We start from the raw sequence: 27,818 nt of genomic DNA on the forward strand, positions 1-27,818 counted from the left end.
AGTCATGGTCCTCAGACAAATGGAAAGTAATTGGAGTTTGAGTTAAAGCTCTCCTTTCTGTGATTCTAGAAGTCATTCTCTAAAATTCAGAAAATGGAAAAGACTAAGAAAGGGAGATTAGAGAAGAGAAATCTAGGTGGCCTGGGAATTGGGCAGTAATTACCTAGAGGGTTTATATGGACAGAGAATGTGGAGCCTCTTCTCATATATGCATTCTGCACAGAGGCAACCACTTTCTCTACCAGTGCCCATAGATCATGCAGCCTTCACCCCAATGAGAACTGTTCACTGTCTGTACTTCAAAGCATAGCTAAGTGTCCCAGATCTCCTTCATTTGCAGCCAGGGTGCCATACAAAGGCCACACTTGGCAGGAGAGATGCTCGACTGCACCCCATGGTTTGTTTGGTCTCATCAGATTTTCATCATATTCACAACACTCCAGCCCTATCCTAGGATCATAGTAAATCCCTGAATAAGAGCACAGGACTGAATATACAGAAGGGTGGTGCATATGAGAGAAAAAATCTACCCTGAACGGAAACTGCATAATATCTCATAAAATGCATTCCAGTTGTTAATATCTCTCTTGAGTCCTTGTGCATGATTTCAAATATAGGATTTAAAGATTATATTAAAAGTTAGTCTATAAATACACATGAATTGAATTGCTCTGTCAGTAAAACATAGACCTCATATTGAACCTTCACTTTGCAAACTTTATTGTTCAACAAAAATGCTCACATCATGATTTTGAGTTAAGTTTAATGGCAGTTGTTTGACACACTGGAGTTGCTCATTCACCTTGTTCCTTGGGGAGAGGGAGCTGGGTAGGCAAATTTTGCTCCTTGGACTTTTAGAGTATGTTAAATGTTGGGTCCGATGATGTGTCTCTCATCTTGATATCTTTTTTTTTGAGACCGAGTTTCACTTTTGTTACCCAGGCTGGAGTGCAATGGTGTGATCTTGGCTCACCACAACTTCCGCCTCCTGGGTTCAGGAAATTTTCCTTCCTCAGCCTCCTGAGTAGCTGGGATTACAGGCACGTGCCACCATGCCCAGCTAATTTTTTGTGTTTTTAGTAAAGACGGGGTTTCACAATATTAACCGGCATCGTGTCAATCTCATGTCCTTGAGATCCACCTGCCTCATCTGGATATCTTGTATCTCCTTCTGAAGTCTCTTGCTCTCATTCTGGAACCCCTCTTTGAGAAGGAGTTCCTGTTCCTAAAAGCGAAAGTGGAGAATAAACCCATCCAGTTTAACACACTTTCACCAAATTAGTTCCCCTTTTTGTACTTATATTGATTCTTCAAGAATTTTTGACACTTTTTTTGAAATGCTTTCTTCCCTTACTTTCCATTCTAGCACTCTCTTCTGAGTCTCCAGTACCTGCCAATAATTTTTCTATGATTTCTTTAGCTTCAAAAATGTTGTTGTCCTACAGGTTCTAAAATATTAGTGACCCAACATTTTATTCTTCAGTCCCTTTACCCTTCACACACATGCAACACAGTCTTTCTGGAAAAACTCTTGTTCTTTTCTCTTTTTTCATTTCTGATCTGTATAGTATGGACTCAAATATATATCTAGGAAGATATGAAAGATAGGTGATTTTCAATTGATAGGTTACTACATAACTCAAGACTAAGGTAAGTGTTTGATTGGAGAATTTAGTACGAGTCTCCAAAATTCAGAGGTAACAGAAATAAACTGAGGAGATCAGGGCCTACAGTGGCCCATAGGGTATTTCTGGGCAAACATAAATGTGGAAAAGAGCCCAGAGAACAAGAAAGTATTGGCACCATGGGCACTTAACCAGTGTGTTTAAGTGGGTAGATGGTTAGAAAATCTTTCTTTCTTCTTTTCTTTTCTTTTCTTTTTTTTTTTAGATGGAGTTTCACTTTTGTTACCCAGGCTGGAATGCAATGACATGATCTTGGCTCACTGCAATCACTGTCTCTCAGGTTCAAGTGATTCTTCTGCCTCAGCCTCGTGAGTAGCTGGGATTACAGGCATGCACCCTCACACCCAGCTAGTTTTGTATTTTAAGTAGAGACGTGTTTCCTCCCTGTTGGTCAGGCTGGTCTTGAACTCCCGACCTCATGTGATCCACTCCACACCACTGGCCTCCCAAAGTGCTGGGATTACAGATGTGAGCCATCATGCCTATCCCAGGTAGGGAATCTTTCTGTTCATAACAGTGCTTCTAGACATAAAGTTATAGCAGGCATGACAGAAACAAAATCCCTATGGATCTCTCTTAGTAGGAAAGACTGACGAGATATTTCTCCAGGTAGTCCGATGCAGAAAAGTTACTTATTGCTCATGAAATTATAATTTCTTCATTTGGCAAATGAGAAAATAATAGTTCCTCTGCCATTAGAGGAAAATTTGATCACATAATGTAAAACATGTGTGCAGTGCCTAGTAATGTTTATTTGTGACAGCATAATAAAGTATTCCATGTGAAATTGTCCTGAAAGTAAACAATCTTTATTAACTAGAGATGACTAGCATAAAAACCGGGAATGAAAAATGTAGTAGTGTCTGGGCTAGAAAGTTTTTTGGGAACCATTAGGTTCTCACCCTTACACTTTGTTTTCAATTTGGGGCACCGGAAAAGAAAATTGAGATGATGCAATTGAATACCTTTAATTTACATATGATGGTCTCCTCTTGCTCCGCCATTAACTGGACCTTATCACGCTCCATCTTCTCAGTCAATTGTTTCACATGTTCCTGATAACTCTTCTCTTTCTGTTCCATCATCTGCTTGTACTTCTTTTGTATTTTCTTCAACTTTTTCTTTGCAGCTTCTGCAGATTCAGCCTTTATACGTTGCACTGGGGAAGAAAAATAAGCAGAAAAAAATATGAGTATTCAATTGCAGGTGTTCCCTTTTCCTTTCACTCTTTTTCGTTTGTCTTATTCTCACATTACTGAGAAAACTTCTTGTAATATTGCCCTGGGTAACCAGAAAACCACTGATCATACACATTAGTTAAGAAAACTCTCGTAGAACTATGAATGATACTTGCCATTCTTTCTCTACAATAATACTTCTAAGTGGAGCAATATTGCTAACTAACAGTTTGAGGACTTTCCAACCACCTATAGTGTTTTCAGCTGTTCTCACCTTCAATCGCTTTTTCCTTTTCTGAGAGCAACTGATCAGTTTGTAGAAGTGCATCAGCCACATCCTCCTTGGACTCCAAGTATTTTTTCAGCACTTCTTCAGCCTGGTTATACGGAGTAAGGTAGAATGAAGAAAGGGTGATTATGGGTTAGCACAAAACCCTGCAATACATCTGCTAATTCAATTTAATTTTACCACTCATATAACAATTCACTTTATAATTCAAATAGTATTGAAAATTTAGTAGTTCTGAAATGCAACTCTGGATCTCCCTTCAAACCTGTTCCTTTCCAATCACCGCAATTTTAATAATTAATAACTCTGTTCATCTAACTATATCTTGGTTATCTTTGTTTTCTCACATACCCAGTAAGCAATCATCTGCAAATTCTGTTAGACTTTGCTTCAAAATAAAGTCAGAACCCACCCCTTGTCACCTGCTTCATACAAACACCCTGGTCCAAGACAGCATGACCTCTATGCTGGATCATTGTTAAAGCTTCAGAGTTGGTCTGCTTCCATTCTTTTTTCCCTACAGTCAATTGTCCTCCAAGAAGCCAGAGTTTCACTATATTATTTAAAGAAAAATCATACCACTCTTATACTCAAAGCCCTCTATTGACTTTCTAATTTATCAAAAAAAAAATTAAACTTCTTTCATTGGATTTCAACATACTCCCCAGTCTGGCCTCTCGTCTCTGACCACTCCTCTGAACATACCTCTCACCAATCACTCCTTGATTCATCACCTACCAGCATAATAGCTTTCTTGCTATTCCTAAAAGACAAGCCAATTTATGTATCAGGATCATTTCTGTTATTTGAAATTTTCTTTTCCTAGAGTCCATTTAGCTCACTCTTTAACTTCTTTGAAGATTCTGCTGAAACTTGACTTCATCTGAGAAGCCTTCTGTAAGAACAGACACATAAAATTGGGCTCAAAATGAGATTTGGTGGGGATACAGCCAAACCATATCAGTTGTTTTGAGAAAACTAAAAGAAATTCAAAATAACACAGAGAAGGAATTTAGGATTCTATCAGATAAATTTAACAAACAGATTAAAATACTTTAAAAGAATCAAGCAGAAGTTCTAGAGCTGAAAAATGCAGTTGGTATAGTGAAGATTGCATCAGTCATTTAATAGCAGAATTCTTCCAGCAGAAGAAAGAATCAGTGAACTTGAAGACAGGCTATTTGAAAATACACAGAGGAGACAAAAGAAAAATAATAATAAATAATGAAGCACACCTATAAGATCTAGAAAACAGCCTCAAAAGGACTAATCTAAGTTATTGGACTTGAAGAGAAGCGAGAGAAAGAGATAGAAGGAAAAAGATATTAAAAAAATAATAACAGAGAAAGATATCATTATTCTAGAGAAATATATCAATATCCAAATACAAGTAGGATATAGAACCAAAGAAGATTCAACCCTTGATTGTCAAGATTCACTGGTAATAGTAAGTACACAGAAAAACAGAATAATATGACATTCTAACTGTGGTATGTAAACTTTTTTTATCCTAAGTAAAAAGGCTAAGTGATAAACCAATCAAAATAATAATTAAAACACATTTTAAAACATGCACAGTACAATAAAATATAAATAGAAACAACAAAGTTAAAAAGTGGGGGGATGAAGTTAAGGTGTAGAATTTTTATTCATTTTTTGCTTGTTTGCTTATGCAAATATTGTTATTTGGGCTACAAGATGATATTTGCAAGCCTCTTGGTGACCTCAAACCAGAACACATACAACAGAATCACAAAAAATGAAAACAAGAAACTAAGTCATATCAGCAGAGAAAGTTAATTTCACTAAAAGGAAGACAGGAAAGAAAAAAACAACAGAAGACCACAAAACAACCAGAAAACAAATAACAAAATGGCAAAAGTAAGTCCTTACTTATCAACAGTGAAGTTAAATGTAAAGAGACTAAACTCTCCAATCAGAAGACACAGACTGGCTGAATGGATTGAAAAAACCAAGATCCAGATTCAGTTAAAAGTATTTTCAAGGTTGGATCCAAGGTGGCCAATTAGGAGCAGCTCAGGATTGCAGCTCCTAGTGAAAGCGCAGAGGGTGAGTGGAAACCGCATTTCCCGATGGATTTTTATTGCCCACAGACCAGGAGATTCCCAGGTGGAGGAGCCCCACAGGTCGCCAGCACAGTTGGTTTGGCCGGCATGGCTGCTTTGCTGGTGCTCCAGGGTGGCAGTTCTCCATACAAAATACACGGGTCTGGGCACCATTTTAGCTGTTGATTAGAGCTCTGGGAAGGCAGAGTCACCAATTCATCTAATTAAAAAAAGGACTTAAACAGGGAGTCAGGCCAGGAGATTCCTAGACAAAAAAAATGCTGCGAATCTCAGTGCTGCTGTTTCAGCTGATGCAGTGGGTCACCACACGGGAAATCACACAGATCCCAGCACCTTTTCAAAAGGCAACTGGAATACCTGGGAGAGAGTCGACTGTTCAACTAAGAAAAAAAGACTCTGAGGCAGGGAGCCAGGTGATCAGACTCGGCTGTTCCCACTCTCACAAAAAACAGCAATTGGAAACGCAATGGGTTGAGAGTTTCACAGCAAGCACAGCTGAACCTGGGAAGGTCCAGCTCTGTGGGGGAGGGGCGTCCACCATTACTGAGGCAGTCCAGCACTACAGAGGTAGTTTGCCATTGCTGAGGCAGCCGATCATTGCCAAGGCAACCTGCCATTACAGAGAGAGTCCGCCATTACAGAGATATTCCACCATTACAGAGGCAGTTCTAACTACACCAGTATAAACAGGACTGCAGGGAAGTTCACACGGCAGCTGGGCAGAGCCCACAGCAGCTCAGGAAAGCCTCTGCAGGCAGACAGTGACTAGGCTGGCTCATCGCTGGGCAGGGCAGCCCTGATAAAAAGGCAGCAGCACAATGGAAACTCATAAATAAAGCCCTAACTACCCAGAATGGAGCACCTGGGGAAAAAAAGGGGGGTGTGGGTTTATGAGTTCTGCTGCAGCAGACTTAAACGTACCTGCCCAGCAGCTCTAAATGAACAATGGAGATCACAGCTCAGCACTTGAGCTCCTATAAAGGACAGACTGTCTCCTCAAACAGCTCTCTGACCCCTGTATATCCAGAGTCACCTCATAAAGTAGAGCTCAGACTGACATTTGGTGGGTATCCTTTTGAAACAAAGATAGCAGAATAAGAAACTGGCCAGCAACTCTTACTGTTCTGCAGCCACTACAGGTGATCCCCAGGCAAGCAAGGCCTGGAGTGGACCTCAGCAGTCCTACAGCAGAGGGGTCAGAACGTTAGAAGGAAAGCTAAGAAACAGAAGGAAATAACTTCATCCTCAACAAACTGGACGTCCACTCAGAGACCCAATCTGAAAGTCAACAACTACAAAGATGAGAGGTGGATAAATCCACAAAGATGGGAAGAAACCAGCCCAAAAAGGATGAAAGGACCTGAACACAGAACGCCGCTTCTCCTTCAAGGGATCACGATGCCTCCCCAGCAAGAAAACAAGGCTGGATGGAGAATGAGTGTGATGAATTGACAGAATCAGGCTTCAGAAGGTGGGTAATAAGAAACCTCTGTGAGCTAAGAGAACATATTCTAACCCAGTGCAAAGAAACTAAGAACCTTGAAAAAAGATTTGATGAAATGCTAATAAGAATAGACAACTTAGAGAGGAATATAAGTGAATTGATAGAGCTGAAAAACACAACATGAGAACTTCGCGAAGCATGCACAAGTTTCAACAGCTGAATTTCCCAAGCAGAAGAAAGGATATCAGAGGTCAAAGATCATCACAATGAAATAAAATGAGAAGGCAAGATTAGAGAAAAAAGGGTAAAAAGGAATGAACAAAGTCTTTAAGAAATATGGGACTATGTGAAAAGACCTAATCTACAGTTGATAGGTGTACCTGAATGTGATGGAGAGAATGAATCCAAGTTGGAAAATGCTCTTCAGGTTATCATCCTGGAAAACTTCTTCAACCTAGCAAGGCAGGCCAATATTCAAGTCCAGGAAATACAGAGTATCCCGCAAAGATATTTCTCCACAAGAGCAACCCCAAGGTATGTAATCTTCAGATTCACCAGGGTTGAAATGAAGGAGAACATGCTAAGGGCAGCCAGAGAGAAAGGTTGGGTTACCACAAAGGGAAGCCCATCAGACTCACAGCAGATCTCTCAGCAGAAACCCTGCAAGCCAAAAGAGAGTGGGTGCCAATATTCAATATTCTTAAAGAAAGGAACTTTCAACCCAGAATTTCATATTCAGCCAAACTAAGCTTCATAAGTGAAGGAAAAATAAAATCCTTTGTGAACAAGCAAGTACTCAGTGATTTCATCACCAACAGGTCTGCTTTACAAGAGCTGCTGAAAGAGACATTATACATAGAAAGGAACAACCAGGACCAGCCACTCCAAAAACACACCAAATGGTAAAGAGCATCGAGATGATGAAGAAACTGCATCAACTAATGAGCAAAACAGCCAGCTAGCATCAAAATGGCAGGGTCATATTTATGCATAACAATATTAACCCTAAATGTAAATGGGCTAAATGCCCCAATCAAAGGACACAGACTGGCAAATTGGATAAAAAGCCAAAACCCATTGTTGCACTGTATCCAAGAAGCCCATCTCACATTCAAGTATACACAAAGGCTCAAAATAAAGGGATGGAGGAAGATTTACCAAGCATATGGAGAGCAAAAAAAAAAGCAGGAGTTGTGATTCTCGTCTCTGATAAAATAGACTTTAAACCAACAAAGTTAAAAAGAGATGAAGGATATTATATAATGGCAAAAGGATCAATGAAACAAGAAGAGCTAAATATCCTAAATATATATTCACCCAATAAGGAAGCATCCAGATACATAAGGCAAGTTCTTAATGACTTACAAAGAGACTTTGACTCCCACACAATAAGAGTGGAGATTTTAATACCCCTTGTCAATATTAGACAGATCAACCAGACAGAAAATTAACAAGGGTATCCAGGACTTGAACTCACACCTGGAGCAAGCAAACCTAATAGACATTTACAGAACTCTCCACCCCAAATCCACAAAATATACATTCTTCTCAGCACCACATCACACCTACTCTAAAATTGAACACATAATTGGAAGTAAATCACTCCTCAGCAAATGTGAAAGAATGTAAATCATAACAAACAATCTATCAGACCACAGCACAATCAGACTAGAACTCAGAATTCAGAAACTAACTCAGAACCACACAGCTTCATGGAAACTGAACAACTGGCTCTTGAATGTTGACTGGATAAACTGTGAAATGGAGGCAGAAATAAAGCTGTTCTTCAAAACCAACAAGAATGAAGACACAACATACCAGAATCTCTGGGACACATTTAAAGCAGTCTCTAGAGGAAAATATATAGCAATAAATGCCCACGTGAGAAGCAAGGAGAGATCTAAAATTGACACCCCAACAACTCTATGCATATAAACTAGTAAACCTGGAAGAAATGGATAAATTTTTAGACATTTGCATCCTCCCAAGCCTAAACCAGGAAGAAGTCAAAACCCTGAATAGACCAATAACAAGGTCTTAAGTTGAGGCAGCAATTAAGAGCCTACCACACAAACCACATGATTATCTCAACTGATGCGGAGAAGGCCTTTGACAAAATTCAACAGCCCTTCATGCTAAAAACTTTCAATAAACTAGGTATTGATGGAACGTATCTCAAAATAATAAAATCTATTTATGACTAATGAACAGCCAATATCATAGTGAATGGACAAAAACTGGAAGCATTCCCTTTGAAATCTGGCACTAGACAAGGATGTCTGCCTCTTCTCACCACTCCTACTCAATATAGTACTGGAAGTTCTAGTCAGAGCAATCAGGCAAGAAAAAGAAATAAAAAGTATTCAAATAGGAAAGGAGAAAGTCAAATTGTCTTTATTTGCAGATGATGTGATTATATATCTAGAAGACTCCATCATCTAAGCCCCAAATCTCCTGAAACTGATAAGCAACTTCAGCAAAGTCTCGGAATACAAGACCAATGTGCAAAAATCACAAGCATTCCTATGCACCAAGAACAGAGTTAAAGAGAGCCAAATCAAGAACAATCTGCTGTTCACAATTGCTACAAAGAGAATAAAATATCTAGGAATACAACTAACAAGGAACGTAAAGGACCTCTTCAAGGAGAACTACAAGCCACTGCTCAAGGAAATAAGAGAGGACACAAACAGATGGAGAAACATTCCATGTTCGTGTTTAAGAAAAATTAATATCATGAAAATGGCCATACTGCCCAAAGGAATTTACAGATTCAATGCTATCCCCATCAAGCTACCAATGACCTTCTTCACAGAACTGGAAAAAAACACCTTGAACTTCATATGAAACCAAAAGAAAGCTTGCATAGCCAAGTCAATTCTAAGCAAAAAGAACACAGCAGGAGGCATCACACTACCAGACTTCAAACTATACTACAAGGCTACAGCAATCAAAACAGCATGGTACTTGTACCAAAACAGAGATATAGACCAATGGAACAGAATACAGGCCCTGGAGGCAACACAATATATCTACAACCATCTGATCTTTGACAAACCTGACAAAAACAAGCAATGGGGAAAGGATTCCCTGTTTAATAAATGCTGTTGGGAAAATTGGCTAGCCATGTGCAGAAAGTAGAAAATGGACCTCTTCCTGACACCTTACACTAAAATGAACTCCAGATGGATGAAAGACTTAAACATAAGACCTAACACCATAAAAACTCTAGAAAAAAATCTAGGCAAAACCATTCTCTGTAGGCAGCAAGTTCTCTGAAGGCAGACTGTGAATAGGACATAGGCGTAGGCAAGGACTTCATGACCCAAACACCAAAAGCATTGGCAACAAAAGCCAAAATAGACAAATGAGACCTAATCAAACTGCACAGCTTCTGCATAGCACAAAAAACAGTCATTACAGTGAATTGGCAACCAACAGAATGGGAAAAAATTTTGCACTCTACCCATCTGACAAATTGTTGATATCCAGAATTTACAAAGGACGGAAACAGATTTACAAGAAAAAAAGAAACAAGCCCATTCGAAAGTGGGTGAAAGATATGAACAGACACTTTACAAAAGAAGACATACTTGAGGCCAACAATCATATGAAAAAATGCTCATCATCACTGGTCATTAGAGAAATGCAAACCAAAACTACATTGAGATACCATCTCATGCCAGTTAGAATGGCGATCATGAAAAAATCTGGAGACAAAAGATACTGGAGAGGATGCGGAGAAATAGAAACACTTTTGCACTGTTGGTGGGAGTGTAAATTAGTTCAACCATTGTGGAAGACAATGTGGTGATTCTTCAAGGACCTAGAAATAGAAATTCCATTTGACCCAGAATCCCATGACTGGGTCTATATCCAAAGGATTATAAATTGTTCTACTATAAGGACACATGCACACAAATGTTCATTGCAGCACTGTTCACAATAGCAAAGACCTAGAACCAACCCAAATGCCCATTGATGATAGACTGGACAGGGAAAATGTGGCACATATACACCATGGAATATTATGCAGCCATCAAAAACGATGATTTGTGTTCTTTGTAGGGACATAGATGAACCTGGAAACCATCATTCTCAGCAAACTGACATAAGAGCAGAAAATCAGACACCACATGTTCTTGCTCATAGGCAGGTGTTGAACAATGAGAACTCATGGACAAGAGAGGGGAGTATCACATACTGAGTCTGTTTGGGGGATAAAAGGGAGCGACAGTGTGTGGTGGGGAGTTGGGGAGAGAGAGCATGGGGAGAAATGCCAGATATAGGTGAAGGGGAGGAAGGGAGCAAATCAAGCTGCCATGTGTGTACCTATGCAACAACCTTGCATGTTCTTCACATGTACCCCAAAACCTAAAATGCAATAAAAAATAAATAAATAAATAAACCAAGACCTGGGGACTTCCACCACGATGGCCGAATAGCAAGAGATCTGGACTGCAGCTTCCAGCAAATGCAATGCAGAAGGCGAGTGATCTCCACATTTCCAACTGAGGTACCAGGTTAATCTCAATGGGACTGGGTAGACGGTGGGCATAGCACAAGGAGGACAAACCGAAGCAGGACAGGGCACTGCAAGGGGCTGGAGAACTCCCCCTCTTAGCCAAGGGAAGCCATTATGGACTTTTCTGGACACTCTGGCACTCTGGCTCAGATACTGCACTTTTCGCATGGTCTTTACAACCTGCAGATCAGGAGATTCTTGCTGGTGCCTCCAACACCAGTGCCCTTGTTTCCAGCACAAAACTGGGTGGCCATTTTAGCTTCTACCTGAAGGGCCAGTGACACAGAACTGCTCATTACCCTGAAAAAAAGGGGGCAAAAGGCAGGGAGCCAAGTCATCTGGCTCCGCAGCTCCCACCCCTACAAAGGCCAGGAAGCTAAGACCCACTGGCTTGAAATTCTTGCAGCCAGCACAGCAGTGTGAGTTTGACCTGTGACAGTTGAGCTTGGTAGGGGAGGGGTGTCCACCATTACTGAGGTGGTTTAACCTTGCCTGTGTAAACTGGGAAGTCTACACAGCAGCTGGGTGGAGCCTGTGGCAGTTCAGCAAGTTCTCTGTAGGCAGACTGTGAATAGACTCCCTTCTTGCTGGGCAGGGCATCTCTGAAAAAAGGCAGTAGCCCCTCAGGGACTTATAAATAAAGCTCTACCTTCCCAGGACAGAGTAGAAAGAATGAATAAAATAAGTATAGCACCACATACTTGATAGCATAAAACTTGATAACACAGAAGGGTGACTATAGTCGATAATAATTAAATTGTACATGTTAGGATAACTGAAAAAGTATAATTGGATTGTATGCAACACAAAGGATAAATGCCTGAGTGACCAAATACCCCATTTTACATGACATGATTACTATGCATTTCATACTTGTACCAAAACATCTCATGCACTCCATAAATATATATATCTACCATGTACTCACAAAAGCAAAAAAGTAAAAAGCTACAAATTTGGGTTATTAATACATATTTTATATAATTGTTCTTAGTATTAATGAACTAGGCTCTCAGCCCAGTTCCTGGAACACAGGAAGTGTAACATAAATGTTAACTGTTATTACTATTTGTTCATAAGCTATAATTTGCTAATTGCCTGTGTGTACTTTGAGAGAGCTTGGCCCCCTTTTTTTCTCTCTTTTTTTTAACTGCTGTATCCCCAGCAACTTGACAAGTCCCTGGCATACAGTTAGGCTAAAACAAGTATTTGTTGAATGACTGGATGAATAAATAAATGAGTCAATTTGATAAACCTTTTTCGAGGGCTACATCTGCGCTTCTGAGGAGGAAGTTGCTATCTCTCTCATGGTGGGCTCTCTTATTGAATCAGTAAACGGAAAAATGAAAGGCAGAGGCCCTAGGCACCAGTTGCAGTGCCATTTACCTTCTTGCCAGTGGGCTTTGAAAGTATCCCCTCAGCACGTCCCAAGAAATGGTATCTAGTGTGTCGTACCTGTATCCCCTTCCTTGGCACCTGGTAGTACTTATTCTTCAGCTCCTGCTGCTTCTGAAGAAAAAGACGGTAACCTCCTGGTTTAGAAAATGTTCCCTGCTTGACATCTTCTTCTAAAGGGCTAAATATATCCTGAAGTAAAGCCATGCAACAATCTGATGATGCTTTTGAATTCTGCTCACAAAAGTCATCTCGCCTTGCTTCCAGCTGGGCCTGTGAAGTGGCAAAACAGCACAGATGTTTCAGTGAAGCCATGAGGAGGATGTTAACTATGTAGAGACTGGGAAATGCTTCTCCTTGAAGAAACTGTGGCCTCCAAATAGGGCCGTGCTCCTCACCTTGCTGTTAGATCCTAGAATATCCCTAAGTTGTGCTTATTGCAGAAATTTATCTACTTCTCCATTTGTGATTTCCTAAAGCTCCTTTCTTCCAGTTTTCCTGCTTCAGAGAATGAGTCTCAAAGCACACACTATTTCATATGAAACTTTTGTCTTTTCATGTCTCTCATTTGAGGAATAGTTCTGAGCAGAAACACTGGAGTCAGGCAACCTGCCTAGAGTTCCCAGATCCACTATACTGTGGCTTGTGACACACAACTTTTGTGAACTGAGGATTCATGGTCTGTAGGGCAGAGGAGCAATACCCATCTCATCAATTTCCCTGCAGGGTTATATGCGGTGATGTAAGGTGTTTGGCCAAGGGACTTTTTTAGAAGTGCTCAGTAAGGAGTACAGGATTATTTAGTACATTCTTCAATATGAGAATATTTTCTCAACATAGGACAATAAAAGTAATGAAGATTGCACCATAGGTATTGTCAGTATTTAGAAAGTTTCATAAAACACATTTATCTACATTAAATTACTTAAGGTAACATAACTAAGAAACTTTCTTTTTCCTCCTTAGGTTGAAAAGGTGGCAATTGCTGACATCAGCTATCTAGCTTCACCAGAACCTCTGAATGTAACAACTTATCACTTATAAGATCCCGCCTTCCTAGCTAGAGAGAGAACTTTCCCTTATCAAGTGGTCTTTCTTCATGCAAAAATACTTCGTTCACTTGGAATGAGGCAGATGTTAAAACATTCTCTAATAATTTATATAATTAATTTCTCTTTTGTGGCTTTCTGGATATTTTATCATTGGCTTACATTTAAAAAACAACACATTATTAGGGTTGTTTATAAATAATTTAGCTCCCACTGATAATTACCAGGGAACATAAAAACAATGTGTTTTTAATTTAAAATAAAAAAATAACATAGTCTTTAATAATGCTGTTGTACAATCTACTTACTTTCTTAAAATATGGCACCCAGAGAGGAAAAACTAATGAAACTGAGTTTCTGCAAAACTTAGGTGCCATTTTTAAAGGTCTAAGGCTATGCATATTCTAGTCTTTTAATAATTATTTTAAATATGTACACATAACTGAGTGTAACTATTTTGGGGTCTAAAAAGAATTATTCTCCCAAGAAAGGCTCATATATTTCTCCCTCTCATGATGTAGAACACCAAATATACCCCTAATTTCCTCTGGAACTTGTGGTCCACATCCTTGAAAGAGTTCTTCATGAAGACTTCAATGGCCTCTCTCTCACTGTCCCTGTGCAGGTCCAGCAGCTCCTGGAGGGTTTCCGTGGGCAGCTGCACCTTCTGGCTCATCTGCTGGTTATAGTGGGCAACAGCCTTTTCCACTGCAGCTGAGTTCTCTAACTGGGCCAAGGCCCGGACTGCGTTCTCCATGCAGGGCAGATCCCCACTGCTGATAGCACTAATATAGGTCAGCACCAGGCTCTCTAGACCTGCAAAAGGGAAATTTTTAAAAATGTGAATATCACTTGGTGGGACCGAGTATTTTGTGTGCTTTTCAAGTGAGTGTCACAAGAATAGTTTTAAATAATTTTTGGATAAAGAATAGTCATGGAATAGTTTGTTAATCTCTAGTCACAGAGGAAATTAAAGTTACTCTTTCCTAATTCCTTCACCCAAAAGAAGATACTGAAATGAATAGGGTATTTTGTGGCTGATATACTAGGTCAAGGTGTTTTTTTAACTTTCTTTTCTCTCATCTCTCCCTCTATTCCTTTTCTCTTCACTCCTAATTTAGGAAAGAGGTCAATAAGAAAACTTAGCCTTTTTAATTTTCAATAATTTTAGTGGTGCAGGCCACTAGTCCTGTGTCTGGCTTAGGTAAGTATGTCTTCTTACATAGTCTCTCATCAGAACTATATGCAGGGTATAAACTCATTGTGTTTGTAAGGGCTTTGCTGGGTGTTGCACTGAAAGTCTCCCATGCCAGGAAGACCTCATCTCAGGCGAACTGGAGTGGTTGGTCATGAAGAAGAGGTGATTATTTGTGACTAAATCCTGGACCTCGTCATCTCTCTGTAGTTTTAAGTACCATCTGTATGGATGGCTGGTATATTTTGCTTCCTGCCTTGACATTTCTTTTGAGCTTTGGATTAAAAATAAGTTTTGCACCTTATTTTTAATGCACTTTTTATACTCCTTACTGTGTAAAGCAGAAGAAACTCAATATTAAATAATCTAAATATCAAAACTTCATCCACTCTGAAAAACTATTTCTCCTCCTGATCTCATTAAATAACACAGCCATTAAAGCAATTGCTAAACTCAAAACTCTGCAGATAGGCTTGGCATTTCCTTCTTATTCCTTTCACAAATTCATATTCCCTCCATCAACAGGCCTTTTAGATTTAATATCCAAAATATGTTTGGATCTTGTCCATTTTCACCATTTACTGCCATAATCTGAGACTAACCCAATGCCCATTTATCGCTCAGCCACTGCAAATAGCATCCATCCTCTCATTCTCTCCCATTCACCACTCCAACAAATTATCTACAAAATATTCAGAAAGATATGTATAAACGTAAGTTAGATAACTTTACCTAACTGCCAAAAATGCTTCCCTAGAACTTAGACAAACTCTAATCTCCTCAAAGTTCCTTGCCAGTCCTTTCAGGACCTAGCCCGTGTATATTTCTCTAATTATGACACCTCTCTTATTCAGTCTACTCTTGTTCCAATCAGCTGTCTTTCTTCTATTTTCATTAAAAGAAATTGAAATGGAATATTGCTGTCACCCAAGCTGAAGTGCAGGGCATAATCATAGCTCACCATAGCTTTGAACTCCTGGGCTCATGCTAGGTCCTCCTGCCTTAGCCTCCTGAGTAGCTAGGACTCCACGCATGCACCATGCATTTGGCTGATTTTTAATTTTTTCATGATAATAGTGTCTTGCCTTGGCCAGGGTGGTCTGAAACTGCAAAGTTCAAGGAATTCTCCCACTTTGGCCTCCCAAAGTGCTGGGATTACAGGCTTGAATCATCGTGCCATGCCCCTGTCTTCTATTTTCTTGAAGCTGCAAAGGTCTTTCCTGCCCTGGGTATTTCCATATGACATTATTTTTGCTGTAAAGCTATTTCTCTATGTGCTTTGGTTAGCTCTCAATCATTTATTTTATATATATTTATATATGTATGCATGTATTTGAGACAGGGTTTCACTCTGTCTCCCAGGGTGGAGTGCAGTGGTGTAGCCTCGGTTCACTGCAACTTCTGTCTCCCAGGCTCAAGTGATCCTTCCTACCCAGCCTCCTGAGTAGCTGGGATTACAGGTGTGAGCCACAATGCTGGGTTAGTTTTTGTATTTTTAACATAGACAGGGTTTCACCATGTTGCCCAGCTGGTCTCAAATTGCTGAGCTCAAAGTGATTCACTCACCTCAGTCTCCCAAAGTGCTGGGATTATAGGCATTGGCCACCACAGTCAACCAAATCAATCATTTTTAAGTTCTCATCTTACATATGATGTTCACAGACAAGCATTCTCTCACAGTCTAAATTATATCTCCCTGCCCCTCCCTTTAGTCTTTCATAGAAGCCTACTATTTTATGCATTATGTTAATCACTATTTATCATTATAAGTTTTGTTTTACTTTTTACAGAAGTTTCTTTTGCTCCTATTATGCCAGAATGAGGATGAAAGTCACATTTCTTTTATCCATCATTATACCCAGTGGTTGGTACATTACATTACAGGCATTCCCTAAATATTTCTGAATTGCTGAACAAGAGAATTGTACTGCAATTAGCGGCAAAATCTAACTTGCATATAGTATTTGCTTTTTTTCTTTGTTGCTCAGTATATATATTCTGAGTTTATTTTATTAAGAGGGAGCTGAGAAGTTGCTGGAGAAGTTGACCATAGCAGAATTAGATTCTAGTTCTTTTCTTTATTCTCCTTGCAAGGAAATAAGACCATACTATAGTTTTAGTTTTCATGTAAAATTTATGATATGACCTTCGTGTTGTGTTTTCCTTGACATCGATAGACTATGAGTTTGTCAGAAGTGACCCTTATGCATTCCATTTTATCCTCTACAATGAGTGGTAGGAAGTCGGTAGAGAGAGTGACTCACGAGGCCCATTGACTGTGATGCCACCTGAGAGAGTCTTGACATTAGAATGGCTGAGGATGTAGGAACAAAATTCTGCAACTTGTTCTATGAAATCAGGGTTTAGATCTTCCTCCTTCAACTGCTCCAAATGGGCAAGGTTCTTCCTCCAAGCGGGCCGATCAAAGATGAAGCACTTCCTCTTGGGGAAGAACTTTCGAATGCACAAACGAGGATCATTAAAGCTTTTACTTTTTATATCAGCACCTATAGGAGTGAAAATTAGAGGTAATAAAATTTCAGATTAATTACTTTGAATATAATCTTTCAATTTCATAATTTTCACAAAGCCCACATAAGGAGGAAATTAATGAGGAAGGAAGAATAAACAATTAAAAAGACAGAGAAAGGAAAGTCTCAAAGAAGAGATAGGTAATGCATTTAAAGTTGGTTCCAAATGATATAGTCAAGCAGTATTTCCATTTCCTTTAGCAGAACAGTCAGGAAAACACAGTTAAAAATTATAATTTGTATACACAGAAATGGCCATTTTGATATTATCTGCTCTCTACATATTAACCCACCAACCATTAGACCCAGAAACCTTTTCTTAGCTTCAGCGAAAGCTCCAGGTAGTCATCGGGAGTGATGGGTTCTTCATCGGTTTTCAGCTCCAGGGAGAAATCCCTAAGAGCCCACACAAATGCTGGAAAAAAGCTCACAAAGTCAGCTGAGTCTTCTACATAATTGTTATCAGGTGAGGAGCTTGCCTTGATTCGATCTGTCAGCTCTGTCACATAACTGAGACGCTAAGTTAAGAAAATTACAGAAAATGCCACTTTTTATACTACATTTTATCCTAATGCTTAACTAAAATAATTCAGTGTCTTTTGATTAGCTCATTCATTCACAAACTTTTATTTACAGAATTCATTCACTCACAAACACTTTTTGAGCACCTACTATGAAACAAGCACTGTCCTAGGGACTAAGAATACTGTAATGAATAAGACAATGCTACCATTATAGAGCTTACATTCTAATCATGGAAACAAACAATGAACAAGTAAATAAAAATATAATATATTATCAGGCATTGATAACAATTGTCTTGAAGAAAAACAAACTGGGCAACTAGCTCCTAGTGTATCTTTTGGAACTAGCAACCAATAGACACTCATCTAACACTCTGGTACCTCCCAAATCTACCAATAGGGAAAGTAGAGAATAACCATGTGTATCTGCATGTGGTGCTGATTTATATAGTTTTCCAGGTAAATTACCTCTGACATTGTAGTTGAGCAGTGATCTGAATGAATTGAAGGAGCCAGTCATATAGAAATCCACTGGAGGAGCATTGCAGACAGAGATCACAGAACCTGCAAGCCCCTAGATAGGAAATCACTGAGTGTGTCCAACATATATCAAGAAGTCTAGTGTGGTAGGGCAGAAGCCTTAAAATAAATAGAGCTTGGGATATATAAGCTCTGTAAACCAAAGTAAGAAGTTTGAAATTGAATAGAAAGTTAATAGAAAGTCATTGGTGGGTTTTAAGTGAAGAGAGGATATAGTATGATATTTTTTAACACAAATCATACTGGCTGGCATTGCCTCTGTGAGTCAAATGCATATGCAAAACAAAACAAAACAAAACAAAAACCAATTAGGTAGTTGAAAAGATAACCAAGATGAGAGGCAATGAAAACTTAGAGTTATCACGAAAGAAGTAGTGAGAATTAGCCAGTCTAAGAAAATAATTTTGATAGTGAAGCTGAAAGAATTTGATGATTAATAATTTCCAGGACATAAGGAAAGGAATCATCCAAGATGATTCCTAAATTTTTGATCTGAGCACTTCTATGAATGATGTGGGAATTTATAGTGGTTGGCATAGTCAAAGGGTATATGTATTAAAGAAGCTTCTCTTTTTAATGGTAAAGGAATGAGAAGGAGTCCATAACTCTAACATGGAGGAAGAAGGACACCTAACTCATCTCTTACACTTACGATATGCAAGGTATGATATAAAAAATAATTATCACACAAAACCACTGGAGAGGTCTGTAGCAGAAATAGTATCTATAATGTATAGCTAGGTATCAGTTAGAAGGCAAAACTTAGAGCAGTTGATAAGAATATAGAGAATTGCAAAAGTAAGACCATGAGTTCTTGAGGACCTTGAGGGTTTGGACAGGGATAGGAGAAAGTCAGATAGATGATATATAGAGTCTTGGGTGGCTGAGTGTCTAAGGATATATGTAACCAGGATATATGTAACCAGGATATATGAGATTTTCAGCATAATGAGATTTACTAAAGAGGGACTTATGAATTCTTCAGTACCTGTTTGCCTGTGTACCTGGTGAAAAAATGAAGCTGTTATTTTCTAGGTTTAATGCTGTTCTGGACCACAAAAAAAAGATACTGCAATTGGTCCATGGCCTGCTGGTTGATGGTTCCCAGGCTATTGTACACGAAGGTGCTGCTCAGGAGGATGGCCAGGGCGAAGATCCAGGAGTCATTCTCATTGTCACCCTGTAAGTTATGGTAGAAGCCACACCGAAGAGTGACTAGCAGAAGGTACAATCAATTCAGATAGCTGAAGGCTGACTGAACTCCAACTCTGTCTCTTACTAGTTGTGAAAACTTAGGTAACTCACTTCGTTATGCAGTATTTTTCCATTTGTAGAGCAAATGTATACTTTAAGGTATTATATATAAATGTATTTGTTAGTGGAAAACACATGAGCACTTGTTAGTAGAAGCTATTTTGATCAGCTACTAAAATGCAAACTGGTTTCCTAAACTTAGTTTATGACTCTATTCCACTTCCATGGCACATCATGGTAAGAGATACACAGTAGTTAAGATAGGCTCCTTCAATAACAGCTTTCTATGTCTAAGATTTATAAGAGTAGTAATATATTATCCTTAATGAACAAACATGTTATCATTAGATTTTACACTTTGCTCCTCTTTCTACTGGTGCCACTGTAGATGTGAAAATTTTTACCATCTTTATGGGTTCCCACTGTAATAAATCAGACATGTTTTTAAAATGTCTACTGAAGTTTATAAGTACCTTCAACAACCTTACCAAAACATTTCACTATAATATGAAAAAAAATGACTGAAAACATTAGCCATGATTTTATAGGTTTACCAAAAATTAATCATTTGAACTTACTGTATACTCTGAATGCTTATTCCACATCAATTAAAAAAGAATTTATTAATGTAATTAACTAGAGTCCTAAATCAAGGAGGAGGAGTGATAGTGCAACGAGGTTATTGATCTGATCTTGCTTATGTAGATTTTAATCTACCTAAGTGAAATGTTAAAAATGTTTATCTTTTTACCTTCTCTATATCTCCAAGGCCCTCAGTGTCGAGCAGAACTAGGGTGTGTCCTGGCTTCTTGGGATGAGGCACGCACCACATCCAGATTCCTTTGGTGTGGGATTTCACTGTGGATCCCAGAGAAAAGCCTGCAAAAGGAGGAGAGGATAAAAGGGAGAAGAGATTAATTGGTAGGTGTTTCTGGAAATTGAGATAAAAGTTAACATAATCAAAGGTAAAAGAGATAAAAGAAAATACAACTGGCATAAATCTTAATGACAATCCAGTAAATAGGAAAGTTGTATATCTAATCCACAGTGAAACATTCATTTTTCCTTAAAGTTCATTGGAAGCTTGCTGTCACTACAAAAACATTTTAAAAAATGTTTTATAAGTATTATTATGGAAGTTAACTTTATTTAATAACATATTCCTTCCAGAAAGGCACATTTACACTCTCAGATGGGAAAATAAAAGTAAAGTGGGACGAAAGGGTCAGCTGACTGAAATCCTCCAAAGTCAATGTAAAGAGCCCATTCATGGATTAAAAGTTAGCTTTCAATATTCATTCTCATCTCTAACTTTCTGTTCTCACCTTCCAAGTCTGGATGCTCGCAGTGTGTACAGACAGGAGGGACTTGGCAGAGCTTTGCTGGTGTCACTCACCTTTGTTCTTCCCAGCCAGCCTGTTCATCAGGTAGGATTTGCCTGTGCGGTAGAGGCCCACAATCGCCACCACCACCACAGGCTGCGTAACTGCAGACAGGATCTTCAGAGCTTCTGGATTCACCACCAGTTGCCCTTCGGTGTTGTCAATGAGGCTCACTGGGCCTGTCATGTGAATCTCTGCAGCCATGTCCAGGGTGTTGTTCCCTTCTGTGCAAGGAAAAAGATGAAATGGAAAGCAATTTCTAGGTAGCTAGCCATGCTGAGCTTTACAATATGGATTACATTTTTTATTTCTATGCATGAACTTTTTTTCATATACATTTTTTAAAGCCCTGTTTCTCTTTAAGTCTGTCCTACAAATTGGTCCACTGGCTTTCTTTTTAATTAATTAATTTATTTGTATTTTTATTGCATTTTAGGTTTTGGGGTACATGTGCAGAACATGCAAGATAGTTTGAAACAGACTTACAGAAAAGATGTACAATGGGTATGAAAAGTTCCCGTATATCATTTTCTCTAATGTTAAAATTTTACATAACCATAGAACTAGGATTTTAACATTAAAACAATGATGACTAACCTACACTCCTTATTGTCATTTCACCTGTTTCCAACTAATGTCCTTCCACTCCATGATCAGTCCAGGATTGTTCATTGCATTTGGTCCTTATGTTTCTGTATTTTCTTTGCATCTTTGATAGTTTCTCATTCTTTCTTTGTCTTTCATGTCTTTGACAGTTTAGAAGTTGACCAGCCTGTGATTTTGTAGAATATTCATCCCTCAATTTTTTTGATGTTTCTTTATTACTAGATTGAAGTTATGCATTTTATTTTGCAAATGTCACTGAAGTGATGTTCTACCATTTTCAGAGTCTCCTATTAAGGGATTCACGATGTTCACATGACTTTTTCTAATGCTGTGACCTTAACTTTGATCATTTGGTTAAGGTAGTCTCTGCCAGATTTCTCCACCACAAAGTGTTATGTACCATTTTGTCACTAAAAAACACCATTTGGAGAGACACTTTGAAGACCATGCAAATCAAGTTTCATCATACTTTCCTAATTTTTCAGTCACTGTTTTTTGCATCCATTGATAATTGTTGCTTATAACTTAGTGTTGTGTTGGACTGAAGGTAATTTTTTATTCTCATCATTCCTTCTACATTTATTAGAGTTTTAATGTGAGCAAGAACTGCCCTTTCTCCTTCATTTGTTTTATTTACTTATTTAATCATTTAGTTGTATCAGTGTAGACCTACAGATATTTATCTTATCATCCGGGTAACACTGTATTATCGTTATTTATCTCATTGCTCAACTCCCCAGATTAGTTCACTGACAGCTGCTTCAAGCTAGAGCTCAAATTCTTTGGACATGCTCCCATGATATTTTCACTGCTTCTTTCCTTGTGGCAGGCTTATCTAATATCTGCTTCAGCCTTAGAATCGACCATTTCTCCTAAAGGCTCTGGTTGCTTTCATTGGATACTGGTACCTAGACACCAAGATGTCACACTAGGTGTAGTCATTACTTCCAGTCATTACTTTCTCACAGGGAAAATCAAGGAATCTGTGTTTGTATACTAGCACATGAACACAAACATCTACATTTATTTCTTATCTGTCCATTTCTACATATAAGCTTAAGTTTCTTTTGATATTTCTAATTCCAATTCAACAAAACAAAATTTATTCATACTTTCCCTCCTTGTTTTTAAAGCTTTTTCTCTGAGTATGTCATTACATATAATAAATTATTTGCTCAATTCTACTACATACAATTAAAGTTACTAACTCATAAGTCTTTGTAACATAAATTTGCTAACTAGAGTGCACTATTACTTAACAGTTCTGTTTGTCTTTGGTCTTACACATACAGTCAAAATACTGTATTCCAAAGTTGCTTAGACTACCTTTTCCTTCTCTATTCTCTTTGGCATGGTTAAATCATTTATTTGTACTATAGTTAGGTTTGTTTGTTGGTTCATTTTAAGTATGTATGTATTTATTTTGGGTATGTGAAATATCACAGTTATGAAAGTCAGAGCTTTACAACAAGCTGTAGTCAGAGAAGTGTCACTTTTCCTTCATCTTAGCACTGCATTCCCATTCCAGCTGTCTTTCTATTCTTTCCACCTCAGGCCCACTCATCCTCCACAGATATTCAGTCTTGTTAGTTTATAGTTTACCTTTCTTGGACATTCTTTTCATTAATGAGCATACAAATGTATGTTTTCTTATTCACATTTTCTATCATAAAGATCACATCATGCAGAAATATGGAAATCTCTCCATACCAGTTCATAGGAAGATCTCTCAGTTCCTTTTACAGGCATCTATTCCATTTATGTGAACATACCACAGCTTATTCAACCATTCTTTTATGTATAGACATTTAGATCGTTTCAGATATTTAGCAGTTACAAACAATGCTGCAATGAAAACCTCTGCTAACCTTGTGAGGGTGTATTTTTATACTGTTATAGGAGTTGCTTTAGGATGGTGTCCTATAAGTGAGATTTCTGGGTCAAAAGGTAAGAGCATTTTATTCTGTTTGATTTTGCCAAGCTTTACTCCAGAAAGATGTATCAGATTGAATTCCCACCAGATCTTCTTGTATCTCATTGTTCAGAAAATGAATTTTTTTTTAGGTATGTCACATTTTCTGACTTAATTACAAAATTTCCTTTGGTAACTTTTCACATTCACATTTAGATCTTTGGACTGAGCTCGCTGAACTCATGCATACAGTAATAGGAACCTTCACCTGAGGAATCTTGTATTGTACACATCTCCATACTTTGAAACAAAGATTTTATTCTCACCTAGCCTTGGTCTGGATTTCTTCCAGCCATTCTGGTCAGACTGTGAGATTCAGGCTACCCAATGGCTCCTTCCTCTCACTATACACGAAGCCCCTTGAGTCACCATAGCCCATCACTGGTTCTTAATATTTTCTGTGAATCAGCATTTACCTGTTACTCACTCAAGCTTCATATCTGGCATCTGACATATAGAAAATCAACAGATTTTGTTACCAGAGTTTGACCTTTCTGTGCTTTATGATTGATTCTCTATTACTTGCATGTATATCAGTTTGCATATTGCTTTCAATTATTTCAGGTAATGAAGCCAGCATCAGGAAACATTCCCTGATGAACCAGGGCTTGTTTTTTGTGTGACTTCTGCTTCACGTAGAGCAGTATGTACACAATTGTAGGCATATCCTGTTTAACCAGGCCTTGATAATTTGATAATTTACTAAGGAGTTCTCTCATAGTTCTGGTGGCTGGGAAGTCGAATCTCAAAGTGCTAACAGGTTTGGTGTCTTGGGAGAGCCTGGTCTCTGCTTCCAAGATGGTGCCTTGGAGCCTTCATCCTCCAGAGTGACTCACTCTCAGAAACTCTTTTTATAGTCATTAATCCGTTCATGAGTGCTCTGCCCACTTGGCCCCATCTTCCAACCCTGTTACACTGTTTGGAATTAACTTTCAACATGAGTTTTGGAGGGGACAAAAATATCCAAACCATGACATATTTTTGGAAATTAAAAGTACAGTATATAACTAAAATTCAATAGAAAGTTCATAAGATAAAGATGAGAAAATCTTTCTGAAAGCAAAAAAAAAAAAAAAAACACCTTAAAATCAAGATGAAATAAATGAGAGAAAATACAATATAATTATGTTGCTTCCCCTTAACAGATTCTACATTTGAATAAAATGAATTCCAGAGAAGAATGGAAGTTACTAGGAAGAACATAGAAGCTGAATTAGTAACAAATAGAAAACTAAACAAAAAGGAGGAAAGCATTACTTTAGGAAAAAAAAATTGTTCAAGAAAGGAAAAGTAAAGAGAGTGTATCTATATCGTTCATATCTATAGTGTCAATGCTCTAAGTAACATTGGAATTGTCATACTAATGAAAACACTGAGCATTAATCTAAATAGAAGTATGACATAATTCTATCGAGGGGATCATGGGACAGAGTTTGTGTGAATGTGGGTGGTAGTAATAGTGGTGAGGTGGTGTGTGATAAAGGAATTGGAGATGATGAGTACGACTTAAATCCTTATTTTCCCTATATGATACCTCAAATTGGAAATTCAAAAGTTAGGAAACACAAGGTTGTTATTTTTATGTGTGGAGGTAAATAACAAAGAAACAGCTAAAATAATTAAAAGTGGTTGCTATTGAAAAAGAGAAGAGGTAAAGGTGGGGGGTTTACTAGGAGGATTTCTTTTTGGAATAAGTCTCAGAATTGTTTGAGTCTATAAATTATGTGAAAATCTAATTTTGAAGAAAATAAAAACAAAAGTTGACAAGAAAAATTAAATAAGTAAATAAAAATAAAACGAGTGAAAAGCCTTCCTGTAGTAACATCTTAATTTTTGTTTTTACCTTGAATATCTCAATCCCTGTAATTTAAAATGATTGTGATATAAAATGCCTAATTTCTATAACATATAGTCATAGACTATAAGCATTACAGTTTTCCTTTTTATCCTATAATAAAGAGTGCTTTGTTTATAATATGGAGTTGATTACTTCTGACTTGCTCTACTGAAGTCTTATATCTAATTATCTACTTCCCATCTCTTCAGGGGACAATGGCAAAAAAAGCCATTTATTTTTCTGTGATCAGGACCCATTTTCTCTTACAGCAATGGCCCACAGAGACCTCTGGAAAGACTTCTGTTTTATTTTGTAGCACGATGTATACTACCTTAAAATCAATGACTGACTCAGAAAAGTAGGTGTACAAAGATTGTATAAGTTCCGCAATTATAATAACTTGTTCCCCACGTTTACACTGTTGGTGGGAGTGTAAATTAGTTCAACCATATTGGAAGACAGTTTGGCAATTCCTCAAGGATCTAGAAATAGAAATTCCATTTGACTCAGCAATCCTATTACTGGGTACATAACCAAACGATTCTAAATCATTTTGTCATAAAGACACATGCACACGTATGTTCATTGTGGCGCTGTTTAGGATAGCAAAGGCCTGGAACCAACCCAAATGCCCATTGATGATAGAGTGGACAAAAAAAAAATGTGGCACATATACACCATGGAATACTATGCAGCCATAAAAAACGATGAGTTGGTGTCCTTTGTAGAGACATGGATGAACCTAGAAACCATAATTCTCAGCAAACTGACACAAGAACAGAAAACCAAACATCACATGTTTTCACTCATAGGCAGGTGATGAACAATGAGAACACTTGGAGACAGGGACAGGAACAATGTTTACAGGGCTAGCTGGTGGGGGTGGAAAGGAGGGGAGGGGAGGGGGGACCGAGGGGCTCAGGGGCAGGGAGAAGGGAGAGGTATAATACCAGGAGAAATGCCTGATTTAGGCAATGAGTGGGGGGTCAGGGATGGAGACAGCAAACCACCATGGCATGTGTGTACTTATGCAACAATCCTGCAGAATGCAGGATGTGCACATGTACCCCAGATCCCAAATACAATTAAAAAAAAAAAGAAATAAAGGGCTGATGAACTAGCTGGTGGAAAATGCAGCGCTTTGTAAGCATTATGTTCTTTCAACCATTTAAGAGGAATAACAGTAACATCTACTCTGTCTCCTACAAAAACAGTAACAAAAACTTGTTCCCTCTCTTTGCAGACCCCAAGTTGCCTACCTTCATTTACCTAGAGCCATAAAAGTGGCAAAGTGAATGTGATGGAGTCCTAACTTTATTCAGCAGATACTGATAATGATAAAGTCAACATAAGATGATGTCAAAAAAGAAATAACAATTTGGAAACATTCCCATCTACGGAGGGACCATTCCCTCCATAAGTAGTCTGATCATTCCTATGGTGGGAATGGTCAGTTTGGATAAAACTGATGAACCCTGGTAAATAGATTCCCAACCCGTCCCAGTCTTACCTAAATCAGAAATCCTTTAGAGTTGGAAAGAAGGTTGTTTCAATGTGAAAGTTGATTCTTATCCTCCTCTCTTTTCTTCTAGTGTGGTGGCACTGCTTTCTCCGTCTTTTTTTCTCTCAGTAACTGTGAACTTTTACTTGGCTCCTCCAATGTCTGGGGCTTCCCAGATTTTCTTCAGAGACCTGGTGGAAGACAAGAAAAAGAGGCAACCTCTGCAAAGGAATGAACTAATATGAAACAGAAAGTATTAACTAAAGCAGTGACTCATTAGCCGTAAAAGGAATTCCTGGCAGCTGTGCTAGTAAGAGGGTTTGTCATGATTTCTCAACTGGGAAGTTGCCATTTAGTTATTGGAAAAGATCTTAGAGACTGCTTGCAGTATTAATTTTTTAAAATTCCTTCATTGGGTCATTTAAAATAGTGCTATTTATCTCATGTTTGTGGGCCAGTTTGAGAAGCATGTGGATGAGAAAGCCTCATATAATATATTTTTTAGGTCCAATTACCTTGGATATTAGCTTGAGCACTGTAAGTGCCCTGAGGGAATATCTATATCTTATATACTTTTGGATTATTAGCACCTAACCCAGGTCCTGATGCTTAACATTTAATAAATAATAAATAATGATGAAGGTAACTCATTTATTACACACTTGATACAGACACAGTGATAACATCTTTATGTAGATCATACCATTGTATTTTTATTTTGTATTTATCTCTTTTTTAGAGACAAGTTCTTGCTCTGTTGCCCAAGCTGGAATGCAATGGCATAATCACAGTTCACTGTAACGTCAAACTTCTGGGCTTAAGTG

The 27,818-nt window shown here is 38.3% G+C and overlaps 1 protein-coding gene and 1 long non-coding RNA gene across 6 annotated transcripts in view; one reads left to right on the plus strand and one right to left on the minus strand.

Annotated features, from left to right (window-relative positions):
• The window catches only part of LOC118143016 (uncharacterized), a 49,133-nt gene extending 27,829 nt beyond the window's left edge, over nt 1-21,304 (plus strand). The window contains exons 4-8 of one of the 5 annotated variants that reach the window (XR_013520245.1): nt 1,891-1,993; nt 2,081-2,176; nt 19,028-19,104; nt 19,478-19,624; nt 20,466-21,304. This is a non-coding gene — a long non-coding RNA (uncharacterized LOC118143016). Of the gene's footprint in view, nt 1-1,890; nt 19,625-20,465 lie in introns of all 5 variants that reach the window. The other 4 variants (XR_013520243.1, XR_013520244.1, XR_013520246.1 and 1 more) reach the window with 4 other exon arrangements.
• Nucleotides 697-27,242, minus strand: LOC144577040 (guanylate-binding protein 2-like). The gene is made up of 11 exons (XM_078332381.1): nt 27,004-27,242; nt 21,093-21,302; nt 20,448-20,575; nt 19,513-19,622; nt 17,692-17,888; nt 17,112-17,354; nt 14,188-14,468; nt 12,664-12,876; nt 3,138-3,240; nt 2,651-2,844; nt 697-1,225 (listed from the first exon to the last, which is right to left on the minus strand). Exons 2-11 carry the CDS (start codon nt 21,280-21,282, stop codon nt 1,094-1,096), a joined length of 1,791 nt encoding a protein of 596 aa, XP_078188507.1. The 5' UTR covers nt 21,283-21,302; nt 27,004-27,242; the 3' UTR covers nt 697-1,093.
• Nucleotides 27,243-27,818: the final 576 nt, after the last annotated feature.

Source organism: Callithrix jacchus, chromosome 7 (assembly GCF_049354715.1).
Source record: "Callithrix jacchus isolate 240 chromosome 7, calJac240_pri, whole genome shotgun sequence".
In the NCBI taxonomy this organism is placed as follows: Eukaryota; Metazoa; Chordata; class Mammalia; order Primates; family Cebidae; genus Callithrix; species Callithrix jacchus.

What these genes read in the sequence shown, in the direction of transcription:
- LOC144577040 (XM_078332381.1), bottom strand. Translation starts at nt 21,282, where the DNA reads ATGGCTGCAGAGATTCACATGACAGGCCCAGTGAGCCTCATTGACAAC. An exon ending in CATCACAGTCAATGGGCCTC is followed by an intron (nt 14,469 to 17,111) that starts GTGAGTCACTCT and finishes TCCCTTTTGCAG; the next exon opens with GTCTAGAGAGCCTGGTGCTG. An exon ending in CCATCATATGTAAATTAAAG is followed by an intron (nt 1,226 to 2,650) that starts GTATTCAATTGC and finishes TTTCGCTTTTAG; the next exon opens with GAACAGGAACTCCTTCTCAA.